The following is a 17,360-nucleotide window of genomic DNA, read 5'->3' on the forward strand; positions in this document are numbered from 1 at the left end:
GTTGTTCTTTACGTCGCTGCTTGCGAAGCAGAGTAGATTTGCCCGCTTTGAAAACAAAAGCAATAGATTTTTTGAGGGAAAAAGTTCTCTTAATTTATGTGTGCCCCTATAAAAAATTCATAAAAAATGATGGATCCCCAACCTGTTTTCCTTCTTCACGTTGTTAAACTCTATTTTAATCTTTTTATTTATATTTTTCTCCTTTTTTTTCTTTCTTTATAATTCTAATATATTCTATAAAGAAATTAAGATGATCTTTTTATTAATTTAACTTACTATTTTAATTTTTTTTATCATTTTCATTTATTGGTTTACCATTTAATAATGTTTTGTATTTATTTTATGGTGTTTAATTATTTTATTAAAATAGTTGCAATATTTTAATTATCCTTAATAGTATATTTAATATTTTTTATTTATTGGTTAATAAATTTTTGACATTTTATGCTTGTTAAATAATAAAGGAAAATTTTATATCTTACATTATTTTTTATTAGTATTATTAATATTATTAACATTATTATATTTTATACTTATTTTCTATTTTTATAATATTGTTTATTAATTTGTATTTTTTTAATTTTTAATTTTTATAATAATAATCTTTTTATTACCCTTTAATGTGTATCTTAATCATTTTCATCTATTTTTTATTTAAATAACAACTTTGAGGGGTAAATTTGTAAAATATACAGTTTTCAGTATATTCAGATTCCTGAAAAAGTGAAAAAACAAATTTTCCACTAAATGCTTTTAGAGCTTTTTCGAAAGTGTTTTTGCTTTTCAGACTAATACAGCAAAACCGCAATCTACTATCATTTCTTCATTATATATCTACTATCATTTCAGACTTCAAAATTTCTCTGTTTTTGATTCATAAAAGCAGGGGGAAAAGAATACAACAAAACAGTATATTTACTTGAAGCTTATAAAACGACGATCTACTATCATTTTCCTCATTATAGATTGAGATTTTGGAATTTGATATGCAAATAGATGGAACAACAGCAAATAGCATCCATCTATCCTGCATATTCATGGAACTCAATCTCTTTTGTTCTTAATAAATAAAAAATATTGAAGTAACACAAGATAAGGCCATGCTAAATTTAGGACTTAGTGGGCGTAACCTTAGAAATAAAGAAAATTGGTGCATAGTGTTGTCTCCTGCACTATACCAAAATCCCTTTTTTCTCATACCAACGATCCATCCTATTTCCACACCAAAGAGGACGGTCCAGTTTCCATTCTAAAACACGGCAAAATGCAAAACACCTTTACATAACAAAATGCCTTAAGTAATTCTTTAAACCCAAGAAGTAGCACAACCTGCCTTAGATAAATCAATAAATTTCACAGGAAGGTTTGGTCACACTTTGTCTTTGGAGAGTGTAGAAAATAATCATTTCCTGCAAGCCCTATTCAAGTTTCAATTTGACTATCAAGATGCATCTACACGAAAATATTAACTCAGGCATATCTGAAGACGCTCCATTCCCTAAAATTTGGCCATCAAAGACATTATTCATATCCACAACCCAGAGTTGTCAACAATTCAATCCAGATGAAACTTAATTTATCATAAACCTGTTGCTTCCAGCCATTACTTTACCAATAACATACTATTTCATATGTGATGCATACCTCTTCCCTTTACTGACAAGAGAGGAGGGTTCCCTCGAGCCATAATGCCAGAGCACCGCTCACAGAGGGCAGGTTACCTACTCAACGAGAAGGATACCAGGGGTAACGAAGAATAATTCTAATCATGGTCCATTAGGTTGAGGGATTACATATATATAGTCACTCTGAGACCGTTATATATCAGTAATGGTTACAATGATTGCCATGATTGGTCGAATAATAACCGCCTAACAGTCTACTGAATCCCATAACCACCCACTTGAGTCACAAATGCCTGTATTAGCTGAGTTGGCATGATCAGATGGTTGCCTCTCGGGTCTTCTGATAAATGACCAATAACATTCCCACCCCCTTAAGTTGAGCCTTGTCCTCAAGGCATATAACAAGGTATTTTTGGGTTAGTACAGTCTCCTGAGTAGCACATGTTCTAATGAGCACAGTTGGTAGAGGAACCAGGCAGCAATAGTAGTGCCTCTTTCACCTTTGTTCAATCCAATAATAATACTCACTTCCTTGCTGGTCATCATTTCATGAAACCTTGTTGATACCTCCGTTAAAACCACATGATTAACAGAATGCCTTATCAGTAGATATGAGTTGCTTGCTTCTCGCAGGTCCTTCTCAATCTCAAGAGTTAGGATTAATGTTGTTGCTTGCTTCAGATTCATTAATTCCAAGGCTGATTGCCAATCTCCCGTCAAATTTGCGTGGTTGTAATGTAGGGCAGTACCAGAACCTATATGAGTTAGCCATACAGATTCTGCAACTGCCTGTGTCAACCACAATGAGAGACTCTCTAGAGAGACAACGCTTCCAGCCCCTACCATGATTGACAACCCATGCACACTGTAATGTTGATGGTTTACATATGGTTGTCCAATGAGATAACCGGCATTCAGAGCTTCATTAATTCTGACTAGAAATAAGAGATCACACTCTACTTCTCCTGAGGACAACAAAACCTTGGGTTGGCCACCTAACGGACAGGTGTTGTTTAAAAGGATAGCCTGAGTACTGCTGGTGTCAACATCTGTCATTGGGTGGCATGCAAGATGATCATTCCATGTAGCTTCCTTGAATTGCCAAAAGGCAAGATCTTTTACTGGAATAAAAGAAGAATTAGCCTTGGGCTTGTTGACTCCACTCTCATGCAACTTGTTGAAACCCGTCGTCTCTCCTTTAAGCCAATATTTGGTGCTAACAGGTTGAATGGTGAACGACAAAATGTAAGAGTCTTAATTCAAGAGCTCCCCACTTGATCTCCTTTGCTACGTGGGACTGGAACCAAAACAGGAATTCTCGAGATGCTGTATAAGCCGCAACCATCCCACAAAGCGCATCACCAAGAAAGGCTGCACCAGGGTATCCGACTTCAGTCAAACTACTCATGTTCAATCCTGTTGAGACATGAACTGGGTAGTATTTCCCTTGGTACAAAAGTGCAGCACTATCATACCTCATAAAATCCATGCGGGAATTTTGATGAATTGTATCAGAAGTCGATGCCTTTTTGATAACTGGGATGCTAATTGCGCCCTTGAAGTTGTACGGACCATGAGCTTCTTTGACTGCACTACCCAAGCAATGGATAGAGTAGGGTCCTCAGTTTGTGTAGTGGGCTCCAACTTAATTACTATTCCCACATTGATACTATGCAAAATTGCATAAGAGAGTTTCTTAGAATCCTTAGAGTGAGCTTCAACATAGTTCAGTAAATTGATTTTTCGTACACACAAGACCTTCCCAAACAAACCCATGCTAAATGGAGTGAAAAGGGTGTTGATATCAGTATCAACGGTAATGGTCTCATGTTTGTTTAAATTGGGTACCAATTTCGAATTATGGTCGAAAAGTGTCATGGCATTTTTGTTGTAGGTGATGGCTTGGAAGTTGGATTTGTCAACAATTGCCATGCAACCCAAGGGCTGTATGTTGCCACTGCATTGAACTTTGGACAAGATGACAGTGATTTGCTGTTCGGAAATAGATTAACTGGTGTTTTTAATGGATTGGAAGTAACTGAAAGATGTACCAGACTCTCCCAATTGTTTGAAGATGGCATGGAGAAGAGTATCAATTGTATACTTGGCAATGGCTTTGTTCACGGAGTCTACCTGGTGGTGGGATTTGATATTGCTGGCGCCAGAGAAATGAGTTTGGTGGGTGGAATCTACCTTGCCGTCAGAAGCCAGGAATCGGTCTTCTCTGCTTCCCTGTTGTGGTTCTACTACTCTATTTCTTATTTTCCTCGCATCTTCTTCAACAATAACTGCTTCCTCTCACTCTTGTCAGCAACCATGATGATAGGCTGGTTACCAGGACCAGGATCTACCTCGAGGTGCAAGAGCTCCATATTGCTTCGAGCAGATGGGTTAGAAGGCCTCAGACCAATGATCCGGGTAGTGTCCAAGATTGTATTAGACAAGTTCACAGAGCCCTGGTTCTTGGCTTCATCACTGTTCAACTTCTCTAATGTGAGGGGGAGGAAAGGATCCAGACGAGAAATATGCCAACATCTCTTTGCCACTGAACCCTCTTGAGTCTTCTTGCACACGCTATTAATGATTGAAAGGACCTCACGATAACTCCCACTCAACCCAGTAGAAATCTTGTAGGTGATGTCTCGAAAGAGGATCTCCATATCATAGTAAATGATTAGAGAACAAGGTAGCCGATTGACAAAATGGTTGTTGGGGTGGTAGGAGATATAGACAAACCCATACGACCAACGAATTGATGTCTGGTGTCATAAACAGTAAAAGGACCATCTATTATGGAAAAGAAAAAGACATTACCAGAGCTTGTAGTTGCCACTAAGGGGTGACGATGCCATCTCCGACAATGGTCTACCATTGGTGGTTGAACATACGAGCAGAGTCAAAGGATGCCTTCCCCAGAGAAATCCAGGCCAGGGAGGGGGTTCACCAATGGAGGCAAGAGAGGAAAGAAACATGAATTTATAATGGCCAATCCATGGGTCTTGGAAAACAGGACAAGGCAATTGTTCGAGCTATGGTTGGGAAACAAGATGGGAAAACAAAGGCGGTGAACTGTTGATGACATTGGTGACCTGGGATTGGTTTACGAGGAAGATTGTCTGTTTGATGGAGGGGCTAATGGAATGACCGAGGTTCAATGAGAGGGAGAGGGAAAAGGGGTGAAGGTGGGGTTTGTCACAGAAGGAACAAATAAACATACCAGAGTAGTTGGACGAAGTGATGGTGGCCACCGTGTTAGAGTGAGCTTCTCACGTTCCTTTAAAAGAATTAAAGTGTTCACTCCTGCTTCACTGATTGAACTCGTTGAGTTCAACACTGGTTCGGAACCCTCCATTGGCTTAAGCAAACTTGATGCCAAGACCAAACTCCTAGAGCTAATGTCCATAGGTGAAGCTTGTCGACTATGTTCTTCCACTGAACCAGTCAGAGGCAGGATCTGGTTGAGCTTCTCTACAATTTCTGCCAGAGGAGCCAAGATCCGCTCTTGGTTCCTCTCCAGGCGACTGTGACGATCTTCAATCCTTGCCCTCCGTGCGTCAATGGATCTAACCGGCTCTGATACCAATTGATGCATACCTCTTCCCTTTACTGACAAGAGAGGAGGGTTCCCTCGAGCTATAATGCCAGAGCACCGCTCACAGAGGGCAGGTTACCTACTCAACGAGAAGGATACCAGGGGTATTGAAGAATAATTCTAATCATGGTCCATTAGGTTGAGGGATTACATATATATATATAGTCACTCTGAGACCGTTATATCAGTAATGGTTACGATGATTGCCATGATTGGTCAAATAATCACCACCTAACAGTCTACTGAATCCCATAACCACCCACTTGAGTCACAAATGCCTGTATTATCTGAGTTGGCATGATCAGATGGTTGCTCTCGGGTCTTCTGATAAATGACCAATAACAACATGCTTCATAAGACTTTATTATTTTGCTTCAAATAGAAGGCAAGAAAGCTTTATCCACTAGAAAATATGAAAACGAAAGCAAGCAATAAGCAAACACTAACCTCGGGCCGTGCTTAGTGCCATCTTTTAATTTTGATCAATTTTCAACAATGATATCTTGCAGGTATTATTATCACACATTGTCATAAACAATCATATATCCTCGTGCCAAACTCTAAGAATGCAAATTCTGATGTTTTTAAGACTAAGATCCTCACTACCTAGTTTCTAGACTATAATCAAATAGAACTTATGAATTATGATTTTACATTATCCATAAAAATAGTACACATTGTAACATCATGGTGTCAAAAAAGATGTAGCTCTACTTCACAAATACCAATTCTAAATAAAAAAAAAAAAAACTTTCCAAGTAAAATTCTTTTTATCAATATTTTCTAAGCAACATTGGAGGGAGATTAAACAACACACTACAAAGAAAGAAACTATCATGGCATCCTCATCATTGAGAAAGGAACTTATTTTTGGTCTTTCAATCTGAAAATTCAGGATACACTCTTAATGACTATATTTAAAGATGGTTCTAATGCAGAGAGTTGGAATTTAAAGTTTTAAACACCAGCTTAGTGAAACATTGCCAATTTAATTGAATATTAGCAATTAAAACCAAGGGCAAGAGCATTTGCATTTTTTTCTGACTTTTTTCTTTTTCTTTTTTTTTTTTCAGAATGCTAAAGTATTGTAGCATCAACAGAAACTATAACCAGTATTGTTCACCTACCCTGGAGGTCAAAAGGACCAAATAAGGACAGCAATAATACAAAATGAATACCTCAGAAGGCTAACCAAAGTGAGGATATTCTCATACAACTAATAACTCAAGATCTTTAACTGCTAATACCACATCTAGTGCTCCAAACACAACCGTTAGCCTCTGGGCCATTATTCGAAAGGAACAAATTTGTTCCCTTCAGTTATACATCAGATTTACCGGATCCCCCTTTTCCTTGAGTATTATCTCCAGAATCGCTATCATCATCCCCACTAACAGCCTGCTTAGATGCTGCAGAGTCATTTTGTATGGGAGGGCCTCCAGTAACTGACTGCTGATAAAGAACTCCCCCAGCAATAGTGAAAATCAAGCAAACCAAACCAAATGGATTGGCATGCTTATCCCAAATCAACACATTGATTGCCACGGTAAGGAACTTATTAACCACGCCTGTAACTGTAAATGCGGTGGCAGAAATTGCTTTCCTGGATGCAAACCCGAAGAAACTGATGAGCAAGCCAAACACACAAGACAATGCTACCGCGAAAAATGCACCAGGTTCCACCAAATTGCTGGAATTTGTTCCCACGGCAGAGTACACGTCAACATACTCCCCAGTCACAACCCAGAACAGGGGTGCCATCATCAAAGACAAGAGATTGTTGTACAGTACAAAACCCCAGGTGTTCAACCCAAGATTCGTAACCATGTGTTTGATGTAAACCATCTCAGTAGTAATCGTCACCAAATAAGCGAATGCCCATGAATACGCAGTGATGGTGAAAGCTGAATCAGTGGCAACATACCCAACCGCACCACCCAATATGATCACCAGAGAAGCGAAGGTGAGCTTCGACGGAAAGGGCTGTTTCCGAAAAGCGGTATCCGCTATGGCAACCAAAAGGGGCGTACAAGATCTGAAAACAATGAAGGTATCGACATTGGCGTGATGAAGAAGATTCGTGTTGGTGAAGATTGCGAGGTAGAAAACAATGGCAGCAGGCAGGAATTTCTTTGCAGTCTCCAATGTGAAAGGGTCATGATAGAGAAACCCTAATTTCCCAAGAACCCAAACACCCAGAGCAGAGGTCAAGTACTGCAATGCAGTCAGAAGACCAGGGAAGGGGAATTTGGTAATGGCGTACTTGTTAATGACAGCGAGCAAGCTCGAACAAAGAGCATATCCGACAACGAGACTACTAGTGGCGTAGTATTGCTTTGAACTATCAAATCTGGCGGAAGCCATTGCCAAATCTGCCGCTAGATTTAGCAGATCCTTCACTGACCAAAAAACTTCTATCAGCACATTCGACGTATACAGATTAAAAACAATTCACAGACACTGAACGGAACCGTCACCAAATTACGAAGCTAAATCTAGTAAACACTTCTGAAGACCCAAATATCTTGATCTGCTCTTTCTGGCGGAAATGTTGAAGATAAGAAAGAATCCCCAAATAAAGCAAAATTTCTCTTTAATTCTGAACGAAATAAACAAGCCAAGTCAAAATAGAGAATGGTAAAACCGCAAAATTCACCATTAAATCCAAAACCCTAAACTTCTCAATAGAAACGAAGAAAACTCATCACCGACACTGGCATCAATTTGTATAGATAGAACTTAGAAAGACCCAAAACAGGTGAAAGTCTACCTTACAAGTTAGAGGCGAGCAAAACTGAGAACTTGACAGGGGCGTACTGCGTTTCCTTCTTCTGTTGGCAGGCGAATTCGGAGATCTGCTCTCAGGACGTTAATGGCATTTTCCCGCGACTTTTACGATTTATTGCCGTCCATGGCTGCGGTGAAGACTCTTCGAAGACCACCTGTTAAGTAATCTGGGTATCTACTGTCTACTACAAGTTCTATACCATGGAAATCTACCGTGAGAAAAATCCAGATCGTTCATCGTGTAGACATTCCAGATTGGTCGTTGTTTTGAAATAGGAAGAGACGAAAGAGTCATGTCATTCACTGAGTCGAAATGAAGTTGATTCGTTGAATCAGTTTTTGTTTTTTCGTATATAAAAAAATCTGCACCGTTCGGCAACACTGATGCAGAAGGGGAACGTGGGACTAAGTAACTGGGTCCCATCTCTGCCATGTTGCGTACCGGAGTCACTGGCGTGGTCGACTTTTTATCTAATTGAGGATCCAAGCCGTTCACTGGACGACTACTGCTCTCGATAGGGGTGTCAATTGGACCAGATTTTGTCCAATCCGATTCAGTCTAATCTGAATCTTTTATAAATTGACAAGGTCCAATCCAATCCAATGAATATTTTGGAGTAATTTGGACTGGTCCAATTTAATATTTAAACCATCCAGTGTGTTCAAATTCATTTTGATTTAAATTGATTTCAACCCAAACCCGGTCCATTGACATTTGACACATATATTCTTATCTTATATCAATGGACCAGGTCCAATCCAATCTAATAAATATTTTGAATCGAATTGGTCCAATCCAATGTCTTGCTGGTCCATCCAATTTGATTTTAGACTAGACAAGATCCAAACCAAAATAGGTCCATTGACACCCTTATCTGTATCTATATATGTAATTCTCAAGATGGCTTCCATTATTCTGTGTTGACAATGCTGATGCGAACAAGGAGGGATAGTGCAGTGGGCCGCACTAGACTACCACATACTAGAGGTCTTCATGCATTGGACTGCTTGGGAGGGCACCTAAGATCTTGAGGTCTCCTGCCATGAATCTAGCAAGATCAGCTCCAACGCTTTCTTCTGATTTTGATTCTCATCCCATATCGAGATGAGAGTGAGGGTTTCTTCGTTTCCTTTTAACTCTTATCTCTTAAGAGGAATCTTTTAACTTTAAAAGAAAAACGGTTGTTCATTTCCTCTTATCTCTTATTTCTTAAACTGCAATTGAACAACTTTTTGTTTTTCCAATGATACCTCCAAAAAAGACAATCAAACTCTCATATATGGAGTCAAAATGGATATCTGATTATTTTCAAAATTCAAAATTCATAACAACATTTTCTGCATTTAGAGTTTAGAGGAAGGAAAAGTTCACTAATACCAATATACCTCTTGATGTAATTATCGCACTTTCAGATGTCAGCCTTCAGAGCAAACAAACAGGCCCTGAGATTCATTAAAAATCAAAGCATTTCTAGACTTAATTCAATGTATCCAAGTCATAATGATTTAAATCATTTAAACAACAAAAAATATTGCATAACCACGTCTTGAAAGATCTATTTGAAGCAACTACATTCGATCATCTATGACCAAAGTATCACCAAAACCAAATATTCAAGCATGAACACACTTGATTAAGGCATGCAAAACAAACTCCTCATACATGCAAAAATTACATTTGCTATTGCTTCCTATTCCCGTAGCTTAAAGATTGTAATTAACAACCAAATGCATTTTGGCAACACCTCCATATCCATATGAAAGTTTTGACTTTTAGCTCAATTTTCAAATTCCAAATCTTTTTCCAAAAGGAAGGAGGGACATCTTCAAACTCTTATGGAGTCATGACGATCAGGAGATTGGAATCCATGATAGTGTGCACTTGCTTTTTAGTAGGTCTCGTCGCTACAGAGCTGCGGGTGCTCCTAATAATATAGGTGTGATGACTCTATTTTTATAAACACCCTTGTAAAGAAAAGTAATTTTATGGGTAAGAAACCAACTAAAACTACTATTCCCAAAGAGACAAATGGCTCAAAACAAAATTGGGTGACAGTCAAAAGCAAGAGAAAGAAAAAGAATTCTAAATCCAAGAAGACCCAGAAGACATCTCATTTAGGAAACGTTCATAGATCCTCTAGAATAAACAAAGGTTACCATCCCCATTATTCTTAAGTTACTCTTATTCTTTTGCTTTACCTTTTTCTTTCTGTCAAGCTTCGGCTCTTAGTTTTTATATCGAGGGTAAGATCTCATGCCCCCCTCCTTTCCTTCTTTTAATTGTTAATAAATTCTTCTTATTCTTCTTCTTCTTTAAAAAAAGACATCTTGATACTCTCCAACTTGATCCTCAACTAAGAAGAATCTAATGGCCAAATGAAAGCTGACTTAATTTAGGGTCAAGAATGCAAATCAACTTATCCTCCCAATTATAAAGACTTGGAGGAATGGATAGAATTACTTAAACTATACTAGGAATGAAGTTTCCATTGACCATTCCAACTTTCCATCTTCTAGGCTCTAGCTTCTTCATCAACTAAGTCTGCTACCTTCTTCAGACTCCCTCCATTAGGCCTAGGACCCATCACTCTGAAGTTACACCCTTTAAGGAGCCTAGTGTTGGAAATGAGATTTCCTTCTATTCATTCAAAGTTAGATGCGCATAATTTGGCATTCTCTTTGCTAATAAAAGTAGTACCTTTTTCGTGAGACATTTTCTACAATTATGCTTCTCTTTAATTGTAATATTCATGATCAATATTGTAGGGCATCTAAGTGATAGGTGAGATTTATCATGGAAGAACTAGATAAGCCAATTCCTTACATACTTAAAATATCCTAAGGGTGTGAGCTTGGGCTGTTCACTTTAAAAGTTAGCAATGTCCTTGGCATATCTGGCTAAATTAGCTAACGCACTAGGTCCCACGTTCTACCAAATGTATGATGGTCCAGCTCCAGGCATGCATATCTTGGTAAAATTGCTAACAATACACACCAGACCCCTGAAAATACCAAATTTACGATGCTCAAGGCATTCATACCTGCAAGAAAGTTCATTGTAGTCTTCTCATTTCTCAAATTGTAATTCCCCTCACAAGTTTGTACATTGCCCCTTATTTTGGTTGTACATCTTTCAAATCTTGTCAAAATACTAGTCTCTACAACATATTGAGAGTGTAGAGTGGTCATTTAACACAATCCATTTCTTCTGGTTACTTGCATAATTGCCAAAGTTCAGAACGCCAAAAAAGAAATCAAGATATTGAGTATCATTAGGAATTAAGATTATTATACCATCTGAGTATCTGACAGAATTATGACGCTCTATAAGAAGGGTTAAAGCATTGAAGGAACTGCAGTATCAAAACAAAAGGGCAGCCTAGTGCACAAGCCTCCTTTTATGCAGGATCTCATGAGGGACAGATGTACACAGCCTCATTCGGTTATTCCTACAGATACACACAGATTTGAACCCTGGTTATCAAATAAAATTTACAATTATGCATCCATGAAACCCAAGACAGAAAATGGCAAGTTGGAACTATGACTGTCATATGTTAAACTATTAACAAAGTACCTAATGATCTGCGGACGCATTTTTTACAAGGAAATAGTTATGCTCATCTAATGGTGTTGTAAAATCTATAAAACACACACACACAATTGATGAAATTACAAATTCTTCGCACAGGTTAACACATCATATACAAAATGGTGTGGTTACTATAAAATTTCCTTTTGCCAATTTGTATTAACAAGTCAAATTTGGGCATTAGATAAGTTGAGCAAGGACTAGAAACATTACAGGACCAAGTCTCGGGTAGAATCAACTAGTAAAGCTCAAAAGGAGCATTAGCAAAGAAGGGCATCATTTTCTGTTGAAGCTCTTGGCAGTCCTCCATAGTTGCTGCCTTGGGATCAAAAGTCCTACGATCAGGGAGAGCCAAGCCTTGTTTAATACGGCCCATTCGCCGTGAGTGTAGAACTTGCTTTGAAATAACCGGTAGTCGGATGGATTCAAACTCTTCTAGTGCCAAATGCAGGTTGTTTGAACCCCACTTCTGAAGGCATTTCTCTAACACTGCAGCATCTAATATTGACATGTTTGTGCTTCTCAGGCCATGAGGGGAAGTGGGGTGAGCTGCATCTCCAACTAGTACCACATTATCCCAGAAGAGATGTTCTAAAGGATCACAGTCATAAATTACATTGACGAAGGGTTCCTTTGTTTCCTCCATGACTCTCGCCAACTCTGGGAGCCAAAATTTCTCTGCATCCGTGTGCATTTTCTTGACCATGTCGTTGCTTACTTTCATGGTAACTGAGTTCCCCTGAATAAATGAAGTTATTAGTCAACATCTACTTAGTTCAATTAGGGTGTAACATTTAAATGCCTCAAAATAGAAAACTTATGCATCTAAATTGCCAATTGGAAATATGAAAAGAACAAAATTTTGAAATCACAATGAAGGAGATATGACACTATGATAGGAGAAGAACAAGAACTATCACCTTCAGTTCCGGCTCTGGTTGATTGACGTACCAAATCCAGTTGATCCTTTCGTTCAGAAGCTCATAGAGCACACAGTGGGTTCCCGGGCCTAAGTTAAAGTACAAGCATTTCCCAAGTTCTGGATAAGCCTTGCGAATGCCAACAATGATGTCTGAATTCTCATCCCCCGAGAAATCGAGAACACCCCTCCACGCAGCGTAACCTGAATACCTACAAAAACATGAGCATTAACACTTTTCAGTTGTGGCTTTTGAATTTGATAACTAAACAGCTATTAGAATCAAACCTATGGAAAAAGATAAACAGACAGGGATCTTGATGTTGATAGTATAATACTTTAAACATATGGAAAAAGATTTTCAATTTAAACTGTAGACCTTTAGTAGGAAATATTCGTTGACATGAGTTAAGAATGACGATTTAGCTTCAAACCTCAGTTTAAGATCAGGTAGGAAACTCTGACGAATCTTGGACAGGCACCCATCTGCTGCAATGAGCAAATCCCCAACTATCTCAATGATCTCCCCAGTTTGAAGAACTCTGGCTGTAACTTTAACAGAGGCCTTGTCGTCTGACACGCAGAAAGAGAGGAAGAGATGACCCCAGAGGACCATGTGGGGTGGTAGAGCCCTATATAGAAGGCCATGGAGATCGGCCCAGTGCGCTGCTCTGAAATTGAAGTCTTCATCCCTTGCCAGTGTCCAGCTGATCTTCTTCTCCCCATCTGTTCCTTGGTTCTACTAAGAAACCGAAATTTTATAATATGGAGGGAGAGAAGTTCAGAGAACAAGAACTACAAGCTTCCTCCGGCGGACATAATCGTAAAACATTAGAGCAACAAGGGCTAATTAGGAAATTGGGAAAAAAAGTACCTGATCGATGGTGAGGGGCAGGGTGGTGTTGTGGAGAAGGTGAGGTTGGTGAAGCCACGAATCAATGAATTTCCGAGCCATAGGATCCAGCCCAAGCCCAGCACCGGTTGGACTCCCGGTAGGGGGTGCGCTCGATTTCTCGAGCACTACGGCTTCCCATCCTGCTGCTTGGAGAGCATGAGCGCACGATATCCCTGCTATGCTGCCCCCAACAACCACTGCCTTCGGCTTGCTCGCCTTCATCTCTCTCTCTCTCTCTCTAATTGCAGATGGGGGCGGATTACGGACCAGTAATTTTCTAAACGACCACAATTGCTGGTAATTTGTGCACACTCATTGAAATACAAATTGGACTCAAGAATAAACAACTCCAGGAGAAAATGCAGGAAAGGTTAAGGAGATTCCGAAACGCCCCATGGCCATGTGGTGGTTGTGTTGCCCTTTGTTGGCCGGTAGTTCCTGCCTGCTGTTTCGAATTCCTGTGACCATGGTTACAGCCTTATCCTGATGCCACCAATCATAAACCAACGATCTACTTGAGCTTATGACTTGGTTCCATTGACGTTTTATAATTTTGGTTTTTGTTTTCAGGAAACGACAATGCGTGAAGGTTTTTTATTCTATCGCCATTTTATGAGAAAGGTTCTATATCAGCCACGTCATTGACCATCTAGGGGTGAAATTACGTATAGGGTTACAATTTGGGAGTGTCTAGCCCAAAATTTTACACGGGCTGGGTTTAGATTTTTTGTCTTTAAATCGGGTTCAGCCCCAAAAAGTCAGACTTTTTTATTCTTAGGGCCAGACCCAGGCCTAATCCTTAGATAATACTTGTATATGTATAGAATGGGTTCATTGACAAATCCAAGCCTGACCCGGGCCCTAACCCAATCTGAGTGCATCAAATTACAGTGTGGGCTGGGCTCATGTTGAGAAGATCAGACTTAACGTCAAGCTCCATTTAGGCTTGATCCTTAATTCCAAAATTTAGGATCAGGCCCGAATTGACCATAAATCTGACCCAACCCTCCTGTACCCCTAATCACATCCTCTATCCCGTAACAATCTACCACACTGTCTATCTTTCCTATTTTAAATTTTCTATGCCAAGGAAACAGAGGATGTGAACTCTTGCAGTGTTTGCGAAATCAAAAAATGTCAAAGTTGACGTTTTCCAAAGTGCGTCATTTTTCGAGAACCTGGAAAAGAATTGTTCTACCGTTTTTTGAAAATATCTTATGAGTAGCACGATTTTTTAAGAAAATGACAACGGAATGAAACACCTCTTACAATTTAATAATAAACAATTTAAGCCACGTTTGTTTGGGGTGTAAATATCAGATCCGTGTAATATTGTACTCTGGTCCGATTTTGCAACTGTATGGATGGAGTGTAAAAAAACACCGAGATCGGTGTAAAATTCCATTTTGAAAGATTTTTACATTGATAATCAATATAAAAAAAAAAACAAATTGATTTTTTTATGTAAAACTCTTCCCACTACTCTCTTCCACTCGTAAACATATTGGAAAAACTTTCTGTTAGGGGCCAACAACCTCTGCTGTTGAAAGAATTTCTGGGAATGTCACGTTATTCTGAAAACAGATAAATTAATAATTATAAGTTAATTTATTTTTATTAAATAACAAAATATGAACATAAATAGGTGAACTGCCAAGAACGTGCCCAGCCCAGAAACTGTCTCAATAGCTATTGAGCCCCAACAGCCGAAGTTATGCTATTGGGCCCCAAGAACTGTCTCAATTTCACCGGAAGTAACCCCAAATGACAATTTGGATCCTCATGGCACTAAAGAGTGTATTTGCAAAATTGCAATGTTAGATGAGGAGAATAGTGGGGGGACTTCATGCGCCGGTGTTGCGTATTTGCATTTATGGGTGGTTGTTGCTGGATATTGAAAGTCTGAAACAAACAGTGCTCTGTTTTGAAAGATAGTCTCCTCGACCACCGTCCTGTGGACTGCTAACCACTCCACTCTGGTGAAGAGTCGTTCTTCTCTATGCACCACTATTATGTCTGCTGTTGTATCTGTATATGCCGATTAAGTTGGTTTTCTCAAAGGCCGGCTGTCAAGGATTGCAACCTTTCGGTTAGAAACCGTTGGGTTTTAACAAGATTAGAGTTTTACCTCAATCAATTTATCAAATGCAAAGAGTGATAAATGGGACCAAACATCTAATTCCCATTCTAGGTTCTTATGAACCCATCGGTGTTATTAATCCTTTTGGATTTACACGGCAAGCAAACATAGCATTAGGAGTGGATACAAAAAAAAAAAAACCGAGCCTCATTAAACTCTATTAGACTCACAACTCACAAGCTTCGAGAGCCACAATTAGCCATCAAAGCTTCTATGGTGGATTTAACTTAAAACTCCAGTTAAACCGAGCTGAATCATGCTTTTAACATAGTAAGCTCAAATCGCCCACGAATAGATTGCTCCAATCCACCCCTATTTGCGATTGGTAATTAACGTTGGGTACATCTATAACGGCAGTTACAGGAGATTCCTTTTACTCGAGATTAAAGCCGTGTGAATGAATGATGACTCTGGGGCTTAGATTCTTGCCACTTTGGCAGATGGGCATTAGTGGTTGGGGCATGGCAGAAATCCTAGAAGATGGTTGGCCCCACCTTAAGACGGTTCTTTCAACAAAAATCAGAACCAACCATCGGATTCATGTACAATATTCAGAGCTTTAAAGAAATTATATAGAATTTTTTAATCGGCTGTCCAAACACTCGATTTTAACAGAAACAAACGCTCGCTTTTAAACTACGAAGTGAGGGATCAAAGTGTTTGTATCGCATTTTATTGGGTAAAAATCACTACACGGCACCCAGGCGTTATCCAGCTGGTGGTTTGATGTGTTTTGATTTTTTAGACAAAATATTCTGTAAAAACAAGGTATATCATTCAACAGTACCTCCAAATACATAAAATTTTATGTTTCAATAAATAGATTTTTTCTTTTTTTCTAAGTCAAGTAGGGCAATGATTTTATTAAACAAATAGGAGAAACATCCCAGAACAAAAAATTACATATTCATGTCCAAACTTAGGATCCCAAGCATTGAAAACCTGATGAATAAAGTTCTGCAAGTTAATGCACGAGTTGCACGAGCTACTGCATTCCCCATTGTTGCAATTAAAGAGTCACCTTCTCTTTCAAGAGAAATATGATATTGACAAGGATTGGTGAAGATTGGTCTTCTTCAAGGTCATGGATCGCAGTTACAAAAAGCCGGCACCTTTCTCCACCCATGGCGATTTCATCTGCAATATGTGCACAAATGACAGAGGCTTCATCCAGATTTTCAGAGCTGATATTTTTTACTCCAGAAAGCCTAGCTGAGATTATTACACCAACCCAATTGCAAGAAACAATATCCACTACTTTGAATTCAATGTTGCTAATCAAGCTGCATCACAATAATCTTCAGCAACACATTTAACCATACATGGGATTGAATCTCCTGCAACCCACTCAGCCTTATGAGAAACATCTCTCTACTCTATTCATCCTCTTGGTTTATTTCAAAGCTTTGAATGGAGAAGAATCATTTCTTTCGGAGACCAAATGCACTTTGTACCAATAGATTAGAAATAACATCAAAACTGATTCATGAAATCATTGGCTTGCAATACAGTAAATTCTCAGGGTAAGACAAAATCCAAACCATGTTGGTTTCACATAAGGACACTGTCATAAGAGATGCTCCATTGTCTCTCCAGTTCCAGGACAAGGACACCTTTCATCAGTATATATCCTGCCAATAAAGAACACAAAACAGAAATGACTCCTAAAGAATTTTACCATGAAAAGATAACTTTGAACTTTGAAGGAATCTTTAAATACCAAATAATTCCATATTTTTCTGGTCAATTTATCTAATGAGGTAGCTAAGCTTGTCGCACTTGGTTGGCATAAGCCAGATAACCCCATATA

At 38.8% G+C, this 17,360-nt stretch overlaps 1 protein-coding gene and 1 pseudogene across 10 annotated transcripts; both read right to left on the reverse strand.

The window, feature by feature from the left end:
* Nucleotides 1-6,186: 6,186 nt before the first annotated feature.
* LOC148869297 (GDP-fucose transporter 1 pseudogene) lies at nucleotides 6,187-8,330 on the reverse strand (annotated as a pseudogene). Of its 9 annotated transcripts, none has more exons than XR_016107371.1 (3): nucleotides 7,993-8,173; nucleotides 7,695-7,816; nucleotides 6,187-7,616 (listed from the first exon to the last, which is right to left on the reverse strand). The product of XR_016107371.1 is annotated as a GDP-fucose transporter 1 pseudogene, transcript variant X5 (transcript). The 9 variants fall into 9 exon arrangements; XR_016107369.1 differs by having other exon boundaries at nucleotides 6,187-7,611; nucleotides 7,988-8,173; XR_016107368.1 differs by having other exon boundaries at nucleotides 7,988-8,173.
* Nucleotides 8,331-11,709: 3,379 nt separating this feature from the next.
* Nucleotides 11,710-13,927, reverse strand: LOC148869298 (uncharacterized). Its single transcript, XM_088967228.1, has 4 exons — nucleotides 13,390-13,927; nucleotides 12,950-13,254; nucleotides 12,517-12,727; nucleotides 11,710-12,335 (listed from the first exon to the last, which is right to left on the reverse strand). Exons 1-4 carry the CDS (start codon nucleotides 13,630-13,632, stop codon nucleotides 11,835-11,837), a joined length of 1,260 nt encoding a protein of 419 aa, XP_088823354.1. The 5' UTR covers nucleotides 13,633-13,927; the 3' UTR covers nucleotides 11,710-11,834.
* Between the last annotated feature and the right edge of the window lie 3,433 nt (nucleotides 13,928-17,360).

This window comes from Nelumbo lutea, chromosome 2 (genome assembly GCF_056320005.1).
Source record: "Nelumbo lutea isolate HS-2025 chromosome 2, American lotus-T2T, whole genome shotgun sequence".
NCBI lineage: Eukaryota > Viridiplantae > Streptophyta > Magnoliopsida > Proteales > Nelumbonaceae > Nelumbo > Nelumbo lutea.

Excerpts from the sequence above, each read along its gene's own strand:
- LOC148869298 (XM_088967228.1), bottom strand. The coding sequence starts at position 13,632 with ATGAAGGCGAGCAAGCCGAAGGCAGTGGTTGTTGGGGGCAGCATAGCA. Across the intron at positions 13,255-13,389 it reads TGCCCCTCACCATCGATCAG|AACCAAGGAACAGATGGGGA; the intron begins GTACTTTTTTTC and ends GTTTCTTAGTAG. Across the intron at positions 12,728-12,949 it reads CTACCTGATCTTAAACTGAG|GTATTCAGGTTACGCTGCGT; the intron begins GTTTGAAGCTAA and ends ATGTTTTTGTAG.